This window comes from Anolis sagrei, chromosome 2 (genome assembly GCF_037176765.1).
Source record: "Anolis sagrei isolate rAnoSag1 chromosome 2, rAnoSag1.mat, whole genome shotgun sequence".
Classification (NCBI taxonomy): Eukaryota; Metazoa; Chordata; class Lepidosauria; order Squamata; family Dactyloidae; genus Anolis; species Anolis sagrei.
Window position 1 is genome coordinate 193,743,957 of NC_090022.1, and position 17,234 is coordinate 193,761,190.

At 39.6% G+C, this 17,234-nt stretch overlaps 1 protein-coding gene across 4 annotated transcripts in view; it reads left to right on the forward strand.

Moving 5' to 3' along the window:
- Positions 1-17,234, forward strand: part of CXXC1 (CXXC finger protein 1) — a 30,621-nt gene that overhangs the window by 4,549 nt on the left and 8,838 nt on the right. The window contains exons 3-8 of one of the 4 annotated variants that reach the window (XM_060762747.2): positions 841-941; positions 2,491-2,633; positions 5,832-5,990; positions 6,154-6,180; positions 10,962-11,111; positions 15,548-15,655. In XM_060762747.2, the coding sequence (XP_060618730.1) occupies positions 841-941; positions 2,491-2,633; positions 5,832-5,990; positions 6,154-6,180; positions 10,962-11,111; positions 15,548-15,655 (688 nt within the window). The remainder of the gene's footprint in view (positions 1-840; positions 942-2,490; positions 2,634-5,831; positions 5,991-6,153; positions 6,181-10,961; positions 11,112-15,547; positions 15,656-17,234) is intronic. The other 3 variants (XM_060762748.2, XM_060762750.2, XM_060762749.2) reach the window with 3 other exon arrangements.

Here is a 17,234-nt window from a genome sequence, read left to right on the forward strand (position 1 = left end):
GAATGGTATAAGGAAGATGAGACTGGCTATGATTCTACTAAGAGACGAAGCGGATTTTTATGTAGTTTGTATTTGTCGTATAGTTATATGTTGTTGATACTGGTCTTTGTAACTGTCTTTTTATGTGTACTGTACACCGCCATGAGTCGCCCGTAAGGGCTGAGAATGGCGGTTAATAAGTGCATCAAATAAATAAATAAATAAATAAATAGACTCGTCCTGGAGTACAGAATGTGAATAAATGATCTCGCCTATGTCAGACTTCTCCTGGAAGTTGTGTGTTGGGGAAATTTAGATACCAAAATCATCTCTCAATGCCCTAGGTAGAATTTGCTAGCTCAAATCCAGTTTTTGCAGTATTTTGTCCAGCCCCAATAGGTTTGTGGTGGGAGATGTTTTTTGAAAGAGTTATACAGGGAAAAAAGTTCCCCTATTTTTGCAGTATTTATTTACTTTATTTCTATCCCGCTTTATCTCACCGTGAGGGGGACTCAGAGCAGCTTACAAGTTTTGGGCAATATTAAATTCCAAAATTCAGTACCCAAATCCACTCCTAATTTTCCTGCCAGGCTTTTCATTTTAGCAACATAATTTTGTTTTTGCTTTTTTAAAACACTGGTTGTTGCAAATTATTGCTGATCTATTGTGGTTCACCCAGAGATTTGCCTGAAGATTCTAATTTACTTTTCCCCAGTTTTCCTATAACACTGGATGCATTGATCCATTGGATTGCAAGAAAACAGGTTTTCTAGCAAGCCATCCTGTCCTGATGCAGCTAAATATGAAATAAGCTTGTCTAGGGAAATCTCACTTTTCTCTTTCTTCCCATCCAAACTCCAGAGGCTGTGATCACTGCAATGAATGGTTCCATGGCCATTGTATTAACATTACTGAGAAGATGGCAAAAGCCATTCGGGAGTGGTACTGCATGCAGTGCAGAGGTGAGTTGAAGATCTAGATCAGGACTTCTTCAACCTTTCCACTTACGACCCTTTTCCATCTGAGAAATGTTTATGTGACCCCAGTTATATATTTATATAAAATGGGTGTGCAAATCAAACATTTACTGATAATAAATCATCATTTGCAAGCCTTACCAAACAGGCTGATTCACCCTTTTGTGGGGCATAGTTGAAGTATTTTCTGCAGAATCTACTGTAAACACTGCATGTTGTGGATTACTGATTTATATAAATGGGTGGCCTTTAGAAACCTTTTACTTTTGTCTGTTTTTTTCTGACCCCAAGACTGATCTAAGGAGCCCCATTTCCAGACACAGTTTAAGAAACAGTTGTCTAGATTTTATTAGGACTGTGGGTAGACCTCTTAGTTTTGTACAAAGACCTCAAGGAGCAGTCGTGGATGTGCCCTTCAGACAACATCCTTGGAAATCCTGGGTGTTTGTTTGCAAAATAAAATGCTACATTTAAAATTACCCTTTTTAAAAAACATAACAGTAAAAATGCAAATTAAACAGAGCACCTCTGATCTGAATTTTATTGGGAGGCTTTTTCCAATTTACTTTCCCCTCTAAAATCTTTTTCTGAACAGTCATTTTCAATTAATACTGCTTGGAATTATCCATCATTTCTTTTATACTAACAGGCATAGTAAAATGCTTGTGAAGATTATATTAACCCTTTGTTGAGACATCTCCAGTGTACTCATGTTGACTTTCTCCTTGTTTTGAGTACCTTTGGAATTGTTTGTTTACTGTTTAGAATTTCATTCTCTTCTGATTGAGAGACAGAAGTTTATCAATCAGTGCACTTAGGCCAGATATTTTGAAGCAGATCTTCTATAGAAGTGTGAAACTAAAATACCCATCATTGACAGCCAGAAGGGACATTGAAACCACACCTGGAATACTTCGTCCAATTCTGGGCACTGCAGTTGAAAGGAGATGTTGACAAGCTGGAATGTGTCCAGAGGAGAGCGACTAAAAGAATCAAGGGTCTGGAGAACAAGCCCTATGAGGGGTGGCTTAAAGAGTTGGGCATGTTTAGCTTGAAGAAGAGAAGGCTGAGAGGAAACATGATGAGGGCCATGTATAAATATGTGAGGGGAAGTCATAGGGAGGAGGGAGCAAGCTTATTTTCTGCTGCCCTAGAGACTAGGATGCAGAACAATGGTGTCAAACTACAGGAAAGGAGATTCCATCTGAATGTGAGGAAGAACTTCCTGATTGTGAGAGCTGTTCAGTAGTTGAACTCTCTGCCCTGTAGTGTGGTGAAGGCTCCTTCTTTGGAGACTTTTAAACAGAGGCTGGATGGCCATCTGTTGGAGGTACTTTGAATGCCATTTTCCTGCTTCTTGGCAGGGAGTTGGACTGGATGGCCCATGAGGTCTCTTCCAACTCTATGATGCTAAGGTGGAGCGTAATGGGAACTGTAGAGAGCACACTATTGCAGGGAAATGGGATTTGCTTTAGACTATTTTCTTCATCAGTACTATGAAACATGAGTGTTCTTAACTTTTCTTCATTTCCAGAGAGAGACCCAGCACTTGAGATCCGGTACAGACATAAAAAGTCAAAGGAGAAGGACCGTGAAGGGGATCGGGAACGTGCTGAGAAGGATGAGTTGCGTATGAAAGCACAGGAAATGGCACTGGAGCAAAGCCGAAGCTCAAAGGTAAAGTCTAATCACTGTAGGCAATGCAGTTGAGTTGCCAGTGCAATGTATGTGGCATTGCAATGGCGGAATATTGATGGAGAGCCTGAAGTGTTGGATTCTGAGCCTCCTTCAGAACTCTGGGGCAACTGCCAATTCCCAACAGTCAAAACTTTAACTGTTTTGTATCCTATAGGTAAATACGTTGCTCCAGTTTCTGTCTTCTCATATTGAACTATTCTTGTACTCAGTAGGCAGTATGAAGATGGAATTATTGGTACTGTTTCATTATCTGGACAGATGCCAAAAGGGGGCATTAAACAGAAGATAGTCCATTTTAGGGGTGGGGAGTTGAAGGAGGAAAACAATTCCCCCAATTTTTGCTAGTTATTCCCCCTCCCCGCTTCCCATTTCTTAAACAAGAGTCGTTTGCATGACAGCAATATGGATGGGGGAAATAACAGGAAAAGAGGAAATAGTTTTACACCTTCAACCCCCCCCCCCCCTAAAATGGACTACCTTTCTCTGTCTAGTGCCCCTTTTTGGCCTCAGCCCAGATATTGAAACAGTACCGAATTATTTTAGAGGATCAAATCACATTGTATATGAAGTTCAGGCATTCATTAGAAGCATTCTTTTGTATGTGTTTTTGCTTTAATGTCCACTTCCTTTGGTTTTTCCTTATTTTCTACCTGAGTTGAACCACACTTGCCCCAGTAGCAAATCAGAATTTTTGCAACTTCAATGCAAATCAAATTTTTCCTCCTCAAAGTACATCAGGTATGATATTCATTCTTAATGATTATTTTCCCAATAACTGTTAATGCTTATTTTCCCCCCATCTTCCACTGGTAGCATGTTTTCTTCAAAACTGTTTTTTGTGTCCATAGAGATACTGGACAATTTAGTCTAGATCAGAATCTGTCAGTTTGGCTCTTGTAGTTGAAATGCTTGGGAAAATACTGTTTATTTATTTATTTATTTTGCTTGTATACCGCCGTTCTCAGCCCGAGGGCGACTCACAGCGGTGTACAACATAGAAGGACAAGGTTCACAATTCAAGACACAATCTAAAATATCAGTGTAGCAATAACCAAAGCATCATCATCAAAACATCAATAATATCAATAATACAAAAAGCCATTCTCGACGTCTCATCGTTTAAACCACAATCCAGTATCATTTTCCGTTGCTCCATTCCTGTCGTCATTACCAATTATTGCACTTCTTGTTCGAACGCCTTTTTGAACAGCCAAGTCTTTAATTTCCTGCGGAATATCATCAGGGAAGGAGCCAGTCTAAGAATTCTTACGAAGTGGTTTACAAATTGAAAGCATATAAGCTGAGATGAAGCATCTTATAATTTTTTGTGTAATTCTCAGAGTGCTGCACTATGATTCTGGGGGAACAAGGTTAGAACCCCGCTCACCCTTTGTGTGACCTTTGGCAGGTAGTACTCTCCCAGCCTCAGAGGAAGGCAATGGCAACCTTCCCTGTGATGGGGCTGCCCATTAGTCTGAAATGACTTTGAAGAGCACAACTATTAAAATAAACACCAGCAGAAGCATTTTCAAAACATTTTAAAGCAGCATACGTTCCTTATTTTAAAAATATTTTAATTTAAAGCTGCGGCTTTAAAATGTTAGGCTGCATGCATTTCAATTTCCTCCTCTTCTTGGACACATAAAATTCTGACCCCCGGCAGCTGGAGATATTTGGCCAGATTTGAAATCCAGAAGTCATGTTACAATACCTCTCGTATTAACCTGGGTCAAAAAGTCTGAATCAAGCATCATTGTATGAGAAAATACTTTGCCAATCTGTTTTTCAGCTCAGTGGAAAGTGTAACACCAGCCAAATATGTGTGTGTGTGTATGTATGTGTGTGTGTGTGTTTTTATATATATATATATATATATATATATATATATATATTAGTTATAGTTATGGATAGCATAGGGGTTTTTCCGAGTAGTAGATTTCCCTCACTTCCTTTTATGTCCCCCCCCCCCCCCCCCGTTCCTAATTCTGAGTCATTCATAAGTCAGATATTTGTAACTCGGGGATTTCCTGTATTGGGCTCTGGTATTGATACTTTATTTCAATTGCAACCAGTGTGTAAAGCAAGGATGTGATTTGTCAGAAATACTAGCTGCCATCATCTTAGTTACTTCTAACTAGAGCAGACACATTCAGTCCACATACAGGCAAACCCCATTGATTCAGTGAATTTACTTTGGTCAGGACTAATCTTTAAAAAAAAAATTCAGACAGATCTGTCTTTTTGCTTCTGAGCAGTTTAATCATCTTGATTTTTAATGTTGTTTGTTTTGTCTAGTCCAGTGGTTTCCAACCTTTGTTCCTCCAGGTGTTTTGAACTTCAGCTCCCATGATTCCTAACAGCTGGTAAGCTGGTTGGGATCTCTGGGAGTACAAAACACCCAGGGAACTAAAGGTTGGGAACCACTGGTATAGGCTTTACTGCATTGTGTTTATAGCCCTAATTAATTTGCAGAGTTTTTGTAAGACTCTTTATGATCCATGCAGTCATCAAAGAGCTGAAACAGATTTCAGATATTGACAAGACTTTTAGAGCAGCAGAGGTACTTCTTTGTAGGAATCCATGGGCCTGCCTTTAATATTTGTTATCCATCTAGCCCACTGTTATCTGGTTCAAGTAGCAGTGGCTTTCAGAAGTCTGTTTGACAAATCCTTGCTTGAACAGAGCCTCCTGGGACTGACCCGCTGGCCTGTTATTTTCCTTGTTTCACAGCTTGGGCCTATTGAAATAGATGGGAGCTCTTTTGCTTCTCCTAATATTATGTGGACCATGAAGTACCCTGGGGCCCCTTCCACACAGCTGAATAAAATCCCACATTTTCTGCTTTAAACTGGGATATGTGGCAGTGTGGACTCAGGTAACCCAGTTCAAAGCAGATATTGTGGGATTTTCTGTCTTTATATTCTGGATTATATGGATGTGTGGAAGGGCCCTGGAAAGGATGTGTGTTCACCCTAAAATGATTCCCTGCCCTGTGCCCTGAATATTCTCTCATTCTCTTTTAAGCCAGTGAGCAGCTGTGAGATCCAACCCCACGATTAGCCTGAATCCTTGCTAATCTGAGCCTGGGCTGGGACCAAATCAGATGCAACAAGGATACTTAAAGACTCAGATTCTCAATCCTCTCCTCCCTTTTATTTTTCATTTTCCTGCATTTAGCAGATCAAGCGCTCGGCGCGCATGTGCGGTGAATGTGAGGCTTGCCGACGCACAGAGGATTGTGGTCAGTGTGATTTCTGTCGCGACATGAAGAAGTTTGGGGGACCCAACAAGATCCGCCAGAAGTGCCGCCTGAGGCAGTGCCAAGTTCGGGCTCGGGTGAGTGTCCCTATGGGCACTCTCTGCCCAGAATGTCAGTGCATGTTTTCTCTGTGGGGCACTTTCTTGGCTGCTGTGCCTTAGATGGGCAGCCACCTCAGATTGAAGCTGTTGATTTGTGCGTAGCTCACACGTGATTGTTTTCCCATTCTTTTCTTCCTAGGAGTCCTATAAATATTTTCCAGCTTCGGTAAGTTTCCTTTTTCCCTCCTGGTTTTTTTCTTTTTTCTTTACTTTTTTCTTTTCCTTTTCATTTAAAATTCAGGATTTAAAAATATATGAGTGTTAAGTTGGGACTCCTGATTTTTTTTCCTTAGAAAGGGGATTCAAATGAGAGTGAGGTCTGGTCTATACATGCAGCAGAATGAGGTGATGAATCAGATGCTCAGCCAACATGGGTTGAGATTAGAGTCAGCCTTCCACTTTCACTTGGGTTCAGGGCACAGGAAAAAGTGAAAAACCACAAATTAAAAACATTCTATTTTTAAAATTTGAGATAACAACTTTTTAGGAATTTCAAGGGGTCCATTTACACTTTATAAACAATGCAGTTTGACACTACTTGAACTGCCAAGGCTCGATGTTATGGAACGCTGAGAGTTGCACAATAGTTTTACAAGGCCTTTAGCCTTCTCTGCCAAAGAGTGTTGGTACCCCACCAAACGACAACTTCCAGGATTCCATAGCATTGAGCCACAGCAATAGAAGTGGTCTCAAATTATATTATTTCTATGGTGTAGATGCACCTTTGGTTTTCCAGCATGACTTTCTGGTCAACTTTTAATGAAAACCGACTATAGAATTGCATTGGGAGACCTAGATATTCCTAGGGAAAAGTGATCTCTATAAATATCTAAATTTTCCAGTATTTCTGGAAGAGGTTGACTATACCCTGGAGGACCTAGAAGTTCCTCAATATAATATTTTTTAAATTGAATCTGTGAATAATCAAATGCACAAAAGTTGAAACTGCAAATGTAGAGGGATGGCAGTACGGATCAGATACTCTGTTTTTGCACATTAAAGAATCCAGAATTTTCAAAGTGACCAAGGAACACTCTTAAAAAGTTTGATTTTTATTTTTTAAAGAAATATAATGTTGATATATCATCAACCAAATACCATATATATACTCGAGTATAAGCCGACCCGAATATAAGCTGAGGCACCTAATTTTACCACAAAAAAACCCTGGGAAAATGTATTGACTCGAGTATAAGCCAAGAGTGGGAAATGCAGCAGCTACTAGTAAATTTCTAAATAAAAATAGATACCAATAAAATTACATTAATTGAGGGATCAGTAGGTTAAATGTTTTTTTGAATATTTACATAAAACTGTAATTTAAGATAAGACTGTCCAACTCTGATTAAACAATAATTCTGACCATCTTCAATGTATATGTGCTTATGTATCCTTCCAATAATACTAGAGTAAAATAATAAATGTAATACTAATAATAGAGTAAAATAATGGAAATGTAATAATAACAGTAATAATAGAGTAAAATAATAAATGTAAAAATAATAAATAGAATAAAATAATAAATGTAATAATAATAGAGTAAAATAATAAATGTAATAATAACAATAATAAAGGGAAAATAATAAATGTAATAAAGTAATAATAATAACAGAGTAAAATAATAAATGTAATAATAAAAATAATAAAGAGAAAGATAATAAATGTAATAAAGTAATAATAATAACAGAGTAAAATAATAAATAACCCTTGACTCGAGTATAAGCCGAGGGTGGATTTTCAGCCTAAATCAGTGTTTCTCAACGTTCCTAATACCGCGACCCCTTAATGCAGTTCCTCATGTTGTGGTGACCCCCCAACCATAACATTATTTTGCTACTTCATAACTGTAATTTTGCTCCTGTTGTGAATCATAATGCAAATATCTGATGTGCAGGATGTATTCTCATTCACTGGACCCAATACTCCCAAATTTGAATAGTGGTAGGGTTGGGGGTGGGGATTGATTTTGTCATTTGGGAGTTGTAGTTGTTGGGATTTATAGTTCACCTACAATCAAAGAGCATTCAGAACTCCACCAACGATGGAATTGAACCAAACTTGGCACACCGAACTCCCACAGCTAACAGAAAATGCTGGAAGGGTTTGGTAGGTATTGACCTTGAGTTTGGGAGTTGTAGTTCACGTACATTCAGAGAGCACTGTGGACAATGATGGATCTGGACCAAACTTGGCACGAATACTCAATATGATCAAATGTGAACACTGGTGGAGTTTGGGGGAAATAGGCCTTGACATTTGGGGGTTGTAGTTGCTGGGATTTATAGTTCACCTACAATGAAAGCACATTCTGAACCCCACCAATGAAAAAATTGGGCCAAATTTCCCACACAGAACCCCTATGACCAACATAAAATATTGTGTTTTCTGATGGTCTTTGGTGACCCCTCTGACACCCCCTGGCGACCCCTCTAGGGGTCCCGACCCCCAGGTTGAGAAACACTGGCCTAAATAAAGGGCTGGAAAACTCATCTTTTACTTGAGTATATACGGGACTTGCAGAATCAAGTCACCTGTCTTGTTTAGAAAACACACCATAACAATCCACATCAAGCAAATATCAAACATATGAGATATTCTGACTTAATATTTTTTTTAGTGTTGGCATTACTCTAATACAAGAATTTTAATCCCACCTAAAAGTTCGAGACATATACTGCATTTCTGAACTACTACTTTAAATTTGGTAAATAAATAAACACTTCTCAAATCCTGTAAGCATCCTTATTCTTTACTCTCAGATATATTGCGAGAAAGCCTCCCATTAATTCACAAAACTGTATATTGATTCCTCTCTCAAAAACATAGACAGTTTATCCTTCTCACTAGTCTCATAAATTAAAGATCCATTTTTCAGCTGAGGGAGTCTTCACATCTTTCTATTTCTGGGCAAATAACTTTGCTGCTTTGAGTATATATTGTGATAACGAGTATATATCAAAATACATAGTGACATTGTCTGGGTGCCCTTTGGTTCTGCTGCTCACCTATTTTCTCCCTTTCCCAGCTCTGATAAGCCCTACCTCACAATGTCTCCATGGCAATACTCTGGCAGCAATGAGTACTTTTGTGGCTCTTTATTTCTTCTCTCCATATCTCTCATATATCTTTATCCTCTCTCTTTTCTTTCTTTTCTTCTTCTTTTGCTTTCCCTCATAAACCTTCTTCTGTTCCTTTCTCTTTCGTTTCTCTTTCTTTTGTTTCCTTCCCTCACCTACATTTTGCACTTTGCTTCCTTCTTTCCTTTTTTCTTTCCCCTTCCTTTCCCTCCCTCCCATACATGTGTCACCTAGCACCAGCCAAACTGCTTCACTGCCTTTCTTTCTCAGTGACATCACAAAAGGCCACTTCACCTAACAGTAGCCAATCCTTTTAGCTGGCCACAGCCAATTTGCTTCATTCTTTTTCTTTCCCTCTGCTCTGGGACTGAAAGGGGTGGTTATTTTTTGTTCAAACTCCTCAGTTATTTTAAGATGGAAAATGAGGGGTATATGCACCAAGTTATGGGGCCGTGGTGGTGCAGTGGGTTAAACTGCTAAGCTGTAGAACTTGCTGACCAGAGGGTTGGCGGTTCAGATCTTCAGGATGGGGTGAGCTATCGTTGTTAACCCCAGCTCCTGCTAAACTAGCAGTTTGAAAACATGCAAATGTGAGTAGATCTATAGGTATCACTCTGGTGGGAAGGTAACAGTGCTCTATGCAGTCATGCCGGCCACATGACTTTGGAGGTGTCTACGGACAACGCTGGCTCTTCGGCTTAGAAATGAAGATGAACACCACCCCCCAGAGTTAGACACAACTAGACCTAACGTCAAGGGGACACCTTTACCTTTACTGTGAACCAAGTTTGGTCCAGATCCATCAAGTCATGAAGGAGCTTTTGTGGTATGAACATACCAACCAACATACATAAATACACACATACTTTAACTTTTATAAATAGTGATTTTTCTTGCTGTTTTTTATTTGATCCAAGACTGACCAGATGTTTAATGGTTGTAGTTACCACTTAAAACGACAACAACTGTTACTTTTTCTTGGTAAGTTTCCAAGTAAATTACTTAGTAAATGTAATTGAGTAAATGTAAATAGCTAAGTTATTTTAAGATTTTTTTAATAAACAGAATGTCATGCTTTGCTGAATTGGGAGACAAAATACATGTGTCAGTTATGAGCTCCAGGCTGTAAAATACAAAAATAAATTGAAACAGGTAACATTTATACTATAGAAGGAGTGGCATTATCCTGAGTTACTTTGCAGTTCTTCTGCAACTTACTTTTATATTTGCAGTTGCAAATAGGAACTTATTAGCAATAACCTCTTGGTAGTTAATGATGGCAAAGTTCTTAAAACTGGTTCCTACCAGAAAAAAAAATAGCTAGGGGACTTTTCAGTTGTAGTGCTTCATGTTTAGGGGAGCATTCACAAAGGGTCTTCTATATCTTCTGCCCAAAATGTTGAGTCCATTTTGCTACCGCATTTCCATCTCATTTTGCTGCATGTAAAGATATAGTCTTACTTTTAGTAGGTTAGCATAGGGAGGGAGCAGGGGACCTGAGAGCATGTTTTGGATGGATCATCAACTGTAGGTTTTGCAGGGGGATGGAGCCATGGTTCTTGAACGTTACTCCGAGCCTTTTCTCCCTTCTTCTTGATCTTGGAAAATAAGTGGGTGTTGGGATTTTCTTTGCCTATTGCGCTTTTTGCTACCTGACATCCCGCAAGCTCCCATTTTCTCTGTTGACAGCTGCTGAGCACAGGAAAAGAGGGTTCTGTTTGTGCTATTTCAGTGCTTTGTGCTTATGGAGCCAGATCAGTGGCTTCTTTAATGCTTTCTCCTCTCTCTCTCTCTCTCTTCTCCTTTCCCTGCTCTTCTCTCATTGCTTTCTCCTACCCTTCCTACCCCAATTTCCCCAAATGCTCAATAGATGTTACGGGGGCGGGAGGATGATCTGCAGATGCTAAAGGAACAGCTAGAGTCGGCTGCCACACCCGAACCTCTCTCGGATGACGATCTGCACATAGATCCCGATTTGTATCAGGAGCTTTGCTCAGGGGCCTTCGATGATCAGAACCTGGTGAGACCTGGGGTGGACCCATGTTCTTGGGGTGCCTGGGTCAGGTTGGCCCAATGCTCGGTTGGAACGCTCTATCCTAGGACAGGGTGCATTTGAGGCTCTTTCCACTCACCTTCGACCATCCCTAATTTTGTGTTCTGATATGATTCCAGTGAAGTATGCTAGAGAAATGCAGGGAAATATCTAGCTAAATACTTCATATCAGTATGTCATCTGACATTGTACATGATCTTCTAGAGCTCCCAGCTTGTTCATGTTCTCTTCTTGCAATCTTATACTATGGCTATATTTTTAAAAGGCTTTTCGGCTCATTCTTCTTTCATCTTGCACAATCATCTAAATCCCCCACCTCTGTCTTTTTCTAAATTCTTTGCGTTTCGGTGACTAACTTCCTAATACCTTCCTAACCCTTAGCCTCTTCACCTTGCATCAGACAGGGCTTTCCGTGGATCACATGTGTCAAACTCAAGGCCCGCAGGTTGAATCCAGCCCACCATGTCATTTTATGTGACCTTCCATGTGCTGGACTATAACTCTTGTATTCCTCATCATTAGGCATCATGATTAAAGCTGGTGGGAGTTGTGATACAGTAACATCTGGAAGCATGCATTTAATTGTATCTATTCAGGATAGTGAGGTTTGGATTTAGATTGTGGATATGATGTCTGGCCTTAAAATGCTATTGGGTTGCATTTCCCATCACTCCCAGTCTGCATGGCAGATAATCAAAAGTTATGGGAGATGTTGTTCAATACCATCTGGGATGCAAATCAGGTAAAAGCTAAAGAGCACTGACCACTATGTAAAAAAAATATAGTTGGCCCTCTGTATTCATATTAGTTATCCGTGGATTTAATGGCTCTTTGAAGGCAATCAAAAGGCTAACATGGCCCTTAATGAGAATGAGTTTGACACTCCTGCTATAGATCATAGGTGGGCAGCTTGTGGCCTTCCAGCTGTTGGATTGAAGCTCTTGTTAACTCTAGACAGCAGAATTACTGGCATCCTCTACGCGCTAGACTTTCCCCTTTTCTCACAGAAGCTGCACTTTTTATGAATGCTCTGCTGCTTTCATCCTCCTCTAAAACATATTCAGTGATGTTGCTGTTTGCCCTGAGCTTGGAGGCACACATGCATCAATTGCTCTTCTAGCCTGTCTGAAAAGGAGTACAGTTATATTTTAACATGACCTGGCTTTCAAATTCAAAGTTTTAGAAAAACCAATGCAAATGTTCATCAAAGATGAGGGTGGCGGAATTTGATGTCAATTGAAATGGGAAGTATGCATCAGTGGTACACTATAACAGCAACAATGCAGTCAGGGATTCCAAAATCTTTGGATATAAGATCCTTATATTTAGGCAGAAGGGTTGATTTATTTGCTTGCTTTTTGCATCTTTATTTTATCTACATAGTCTCATTACCATTTGCTCAGTTCAGTCAGTGCAGCAAGATTTCACTCTCCCCTGAAATGTATTCCAATCTTGGCTACACCATGTGTCACTCATGGAGGGATTTTTCTATGGCAAGGTCTGGATGGACCTGGATGGTAAAAGTGTGGAAGAGTGAATAAGTCCTTTATATTTTGGTAGCTGCCATTTTGTATTCCTCCCCTTCTCTATGCATGTGCCTACTTTTGCCCAGGAAGGAAGAAACAGAAAAGATGTTGCATGGGAAACAGGGTGAGCCATATTTGCCACTTCTTAACAGTCCTGGTAAGGCAGCTGAGAGAAGAGAGGTGGAACGAAAAGGGTCCAGAAATCACTTGAGCTGAAATAATGGCTGAATGAGGTGGATACGCATACCTTTTTCCTCAAATATTTTTAATTTGTGGTTGCTTGAATTTGTGGATGAGAAACATTGTTATAGAAGGCAGACTGTAATTGGTTGCACATTTATCCCCATATTCATGGGGGTTAGGATGTAAGACTTCAAAAAAAGTGGAAAGACTGAAAACAACAACACCCTCTTGTTTTCAGAAAGTGCACCGGCTGCTCAGTTGTGGTGAATCTGTGTTCCTTTGCAAGACAGAAGCAGTGGCTAGTGTGCTCTCAGAGACTGGAAGAGCACAAACAACTGGTGGCAAGAGTTTACCAAAACTAAGCTTTTTGCTATGCAGGGATGGGCCCCATCCCAACCTGAGCACCTGCCCCCCCCCCTTTCCCAGTGTTTTTTATCCTGCCATTTTGGCACAGCTCTGTGGTTGGCTGAAAAAAAATCCCATTTAATTGTGAATGATCAAATTTGTGAAAGTTAGGAGTTCAATCTGTGACTTTGGACAGCCAACTATAGCAGTGGTACCAACAGCCTTAGAAGTCGTGTGGGACAAGTATCTGCACCAGTTTAGGACTCTGAAGACATCTTGTTTTGTGGCTAGAAATTCTGCTGTTTTCACTTCTTGCTACTTTGGGCAAGCAATTTTTTCCAGTGTGAAGGTTTGTTGAAGGCTTTCATGACCGGAATCATTGGGCTGCTGTGAGTTTTCTGGGGTGTATGGCCATGTCCTAGAAGCATTCTTTCCTAATGTTTTGCCCACATCTATGGCAGGCATCTTCTACCTACCTACCTACCTACCTACCTATCTATCTATCTATCTATGGTTGCCTTCCATAGATGTAGGCGAAATGTCAGGAGAGAATGCTTCTGGAACATGGCCATACAGCCTGGAAAACCCACAGCAAATTTTCCAACTTTTTGTATGATGCTAAACATTAGAAAACAGCTTATGCAGGGCAGCACTCCCAAATATTAGGATCTAATGGGTATGTGTGTGTGTGTATAGATAGATAGATAGATAGATAGATAGATAGATAGATAGATGATCTGATCCATTGAGGAAGTGCAGTACAACCACTACATATATGCTATGTGGACAAAAGTTTCTCGTGGAGCCCCAATAAATGTTATTATATTATATTATATTATATGTCTATATATATTAAGCATTGGCCGGGCTAATGGCAGATGGATGGAGAGTGTTTGTGTGAACTAATTCACACAGTGCAAAAGAAATTACAATATTTAAAATGAACATTTTTTCCAATATACTTTTTAATTTTTCCCAACAGCATATACAATTAAACATTTTGAGAACAATATCTAAGTCAAGAAAGTACATTGTATTTTAAAAAATAAAAGAAAAATTATTGATGTCTTAATATAGCTTATACATAAAATCATTAAGAATGTCAACATTTTATATAGTTGCTAATCTAAAATAACAATAAGCATGATAATAAGATGATTGCCATCTAGTTTAGAACTTTCCCCACTTAAAACATATTATGCTTATAATTCTGTTGCAATCCTTTATCTACTTAAGTATATTTTGTTTTATTCCTACCCCCGCTCACTTTATCCCTTACTCTTTTCTTGTGCCCCTTCCACGTGGACCAACCCATCTTATCCTTTAATTCCAAAATTTCATTGTTTCTGTTGCAGGTTTGTTCCCTTTTCCTTCATTCCCTTTTTAAGTTTAATGTCTCAAGTCAGTTTATCATTAATCTCTATGAAATAACAATGTTAACCAACATAAACGTAACAGTATTTCAGTAGGCCATCTAGTCCAAGCCCCTTCTGCCATGCAGGAAAACATGCAGGGGCTTGGACTAGATGGCCTACTGAAATCACTCCCAACAGATGGCCGTCCAGCCTTTGTAATAATAATAATAATAATAATAATAATAATAATAATAATAATAATAGCAGAAACCCATGCAGGAAAAACACGATCAAAGCACCCCAACAGACTGCCACCCAGCCTTTGTAATAATAATAATAATAATAATAATAATAATAATAATAATAATAATAATTGAAGCAACTCCAGGGGCCATCCAATCCAACACCATTCTGCTATGCAGGAAAGGCACAATCAGAGCAACCCCAACATATGGCTATGGACAGCATCGGTGGTGATGGCACTTGACAGCAAACCTTGTGTGGTTGGGCATATATGGCTTTGACTTGATGCATCTTTGGTTTGTGTTGTAACCCGCCTCAAGCTGCAGGGAGGGGCAGGTAAGAAATAAAATAATAACAATAATCATCATAATTTTTGCTCTAAGGAAGTTAGTGTTTTTTGGACTGTAACTCCCAGAATCTCCTATCCAGTTTGGCCCACTTCTTGAGGGCCAGTGTCTCAGAAAACTAACACTGCTTTTAAATCACCTTCTCAAAGTGGTTTTCTTCCAAATCAGTTTTCTTACCTGGGTGTAATTCAGAAAGCAAAAAGACAGGGAGGGATGGAGGGCCAGATAGAAATTGCATACAAACAGGTGGGTGGGTGGGGTTGCTCCTCTGGCAGGGGAGATGGATGTTCTCTCTGCTCTTTGGCTCTTTTTACACATTTTGATCCAGCAATGGCAGGAGCTTAACTGTAGACCTCCATAACTGGTGAGGGAGTACTCTTCACTTCTTTTTTCCATTCTCTTAGCCATGGCTCAGTGACACAGACGATGGGCCCTTCCTTGATCCCATGTTGCGGAAACGTGCTGTGAAGGTGAAGCACGTCAAACGGAGGGAGAAGAAATCTGAGAAAAAGGTAGGATACCGGAATGGCATGATCATTGTGTAAAAAGCAGCTGGCTAGGTATTAACATCTATCCTTTTTACAAAAGAATGGGGAACCTTTGACTCCTGGCCTACATCTTTCATAGTCTCTTACAATTGGGCTTATTGGGTGGGACTAATGAGAGCTATCTGGGGTAGCCAAATGTTCTCAACCCCTTTTCCAAGACTATACAATGTGAAAAATCACACTTGTTAGTCAGATTGGGCAGATCTCTCTTGAAGACATGCAACAAGGTGTTTTATGTTTCTTTCTTTACCATTTGATGTTTTAATAATTGATGTATTTAACTGCTTAGATTGTATGGATATGTATATGTATGGCATTGAGTTGTTGCCTGTTGTAAGGCCACTCTGAGTCTCCCTTGGGGTGAAAAGGGTAGGGTACAAATGCGGTAAATAAAAAAAAATCTAAATGAACTGATGCCCCATCTACGCTGGCCACTTAATGCAGTTCAAAGGCCAATTCAAACTGTAGTGACCAGATAACAAAGTCACACAAAAGCGTGTGAAAGAAAACCCTTAATGCACACCAGTGCTTTGTGCAATCACTATCTGGGCCTCAAATTGGTTCCAGGACTTCTTATGTGATCATCTGCACAGCAAAATCACTGTCTTCAATACTGGTTTGAAATTGCATTAAATCATCAGTGTAGGTGAGACATCAGTCATCCAGTCTCAAAGGTATTGCCAGTGAAAATGACAACATAAGCACTGCTTATGTTGTCAAACTCTGCTCATTTCATTCTTCTGATAAGAACTATGACCAGCCAGATGCCTGTGGATATGTTGAATCAGATGAACAACAATGTGAAATAAGATTTTCAAAAATTGAAACATTAATTTTTTTTTATATGAACCATACTAATCCCTTGACCCCAAATCACATAGAGGCTGATATTGCTATTTACAAAAGTTTAGGAACATGCCTTAAACTAGCAAATCGTGTGGGTTAGTGAAAAGTGGGTATTGAAAAGTGTGGGTAAATGAAATTGTGGGTATTGAATTCTTTGATAAGGGAGTTGTGCTGTAAAGACATATAGACACATAGAATTCTGTATCACACTTTTAACTTGTGTCAGAGTACCGAAGCATATAGTGCTATTAATATAGCTAAAAGAAAGGGATAATCTTCCAGTGACCTGTTTGGTCAGTAACAGCCTCCCTGATCACAAAGGCAGTGACATAGAGCTGTAAAACAGCTTAACCTGAACTAGAAAAACCTAGATCCCAAACCCTAGTTGACTGGGTATCTTTGAGCCAGTTTCATTGAGCCCATTCTACCTCTGTGATGTTGTTGAGGTCAGTGAACCTTAAGGTCTTTGGTGGAAGGGCAGGATAATAGGTATGACCCAAGTACAGTGTGTGATGATATGAATGGTAGTATCGGAGAGAATGGAGGAAAAGAAAGCCTCCCATTCATTGCCTGAAAGCCAGGCTAGATGACACACATACTCCCTGCGTAATGCAAGAAGAGAATGAGACTTAAGTGGGATTGCCTGTGTTTGAGGATCCTCAGTAAAGTGAATGTTCTTCTGTTGAAGACATGATGG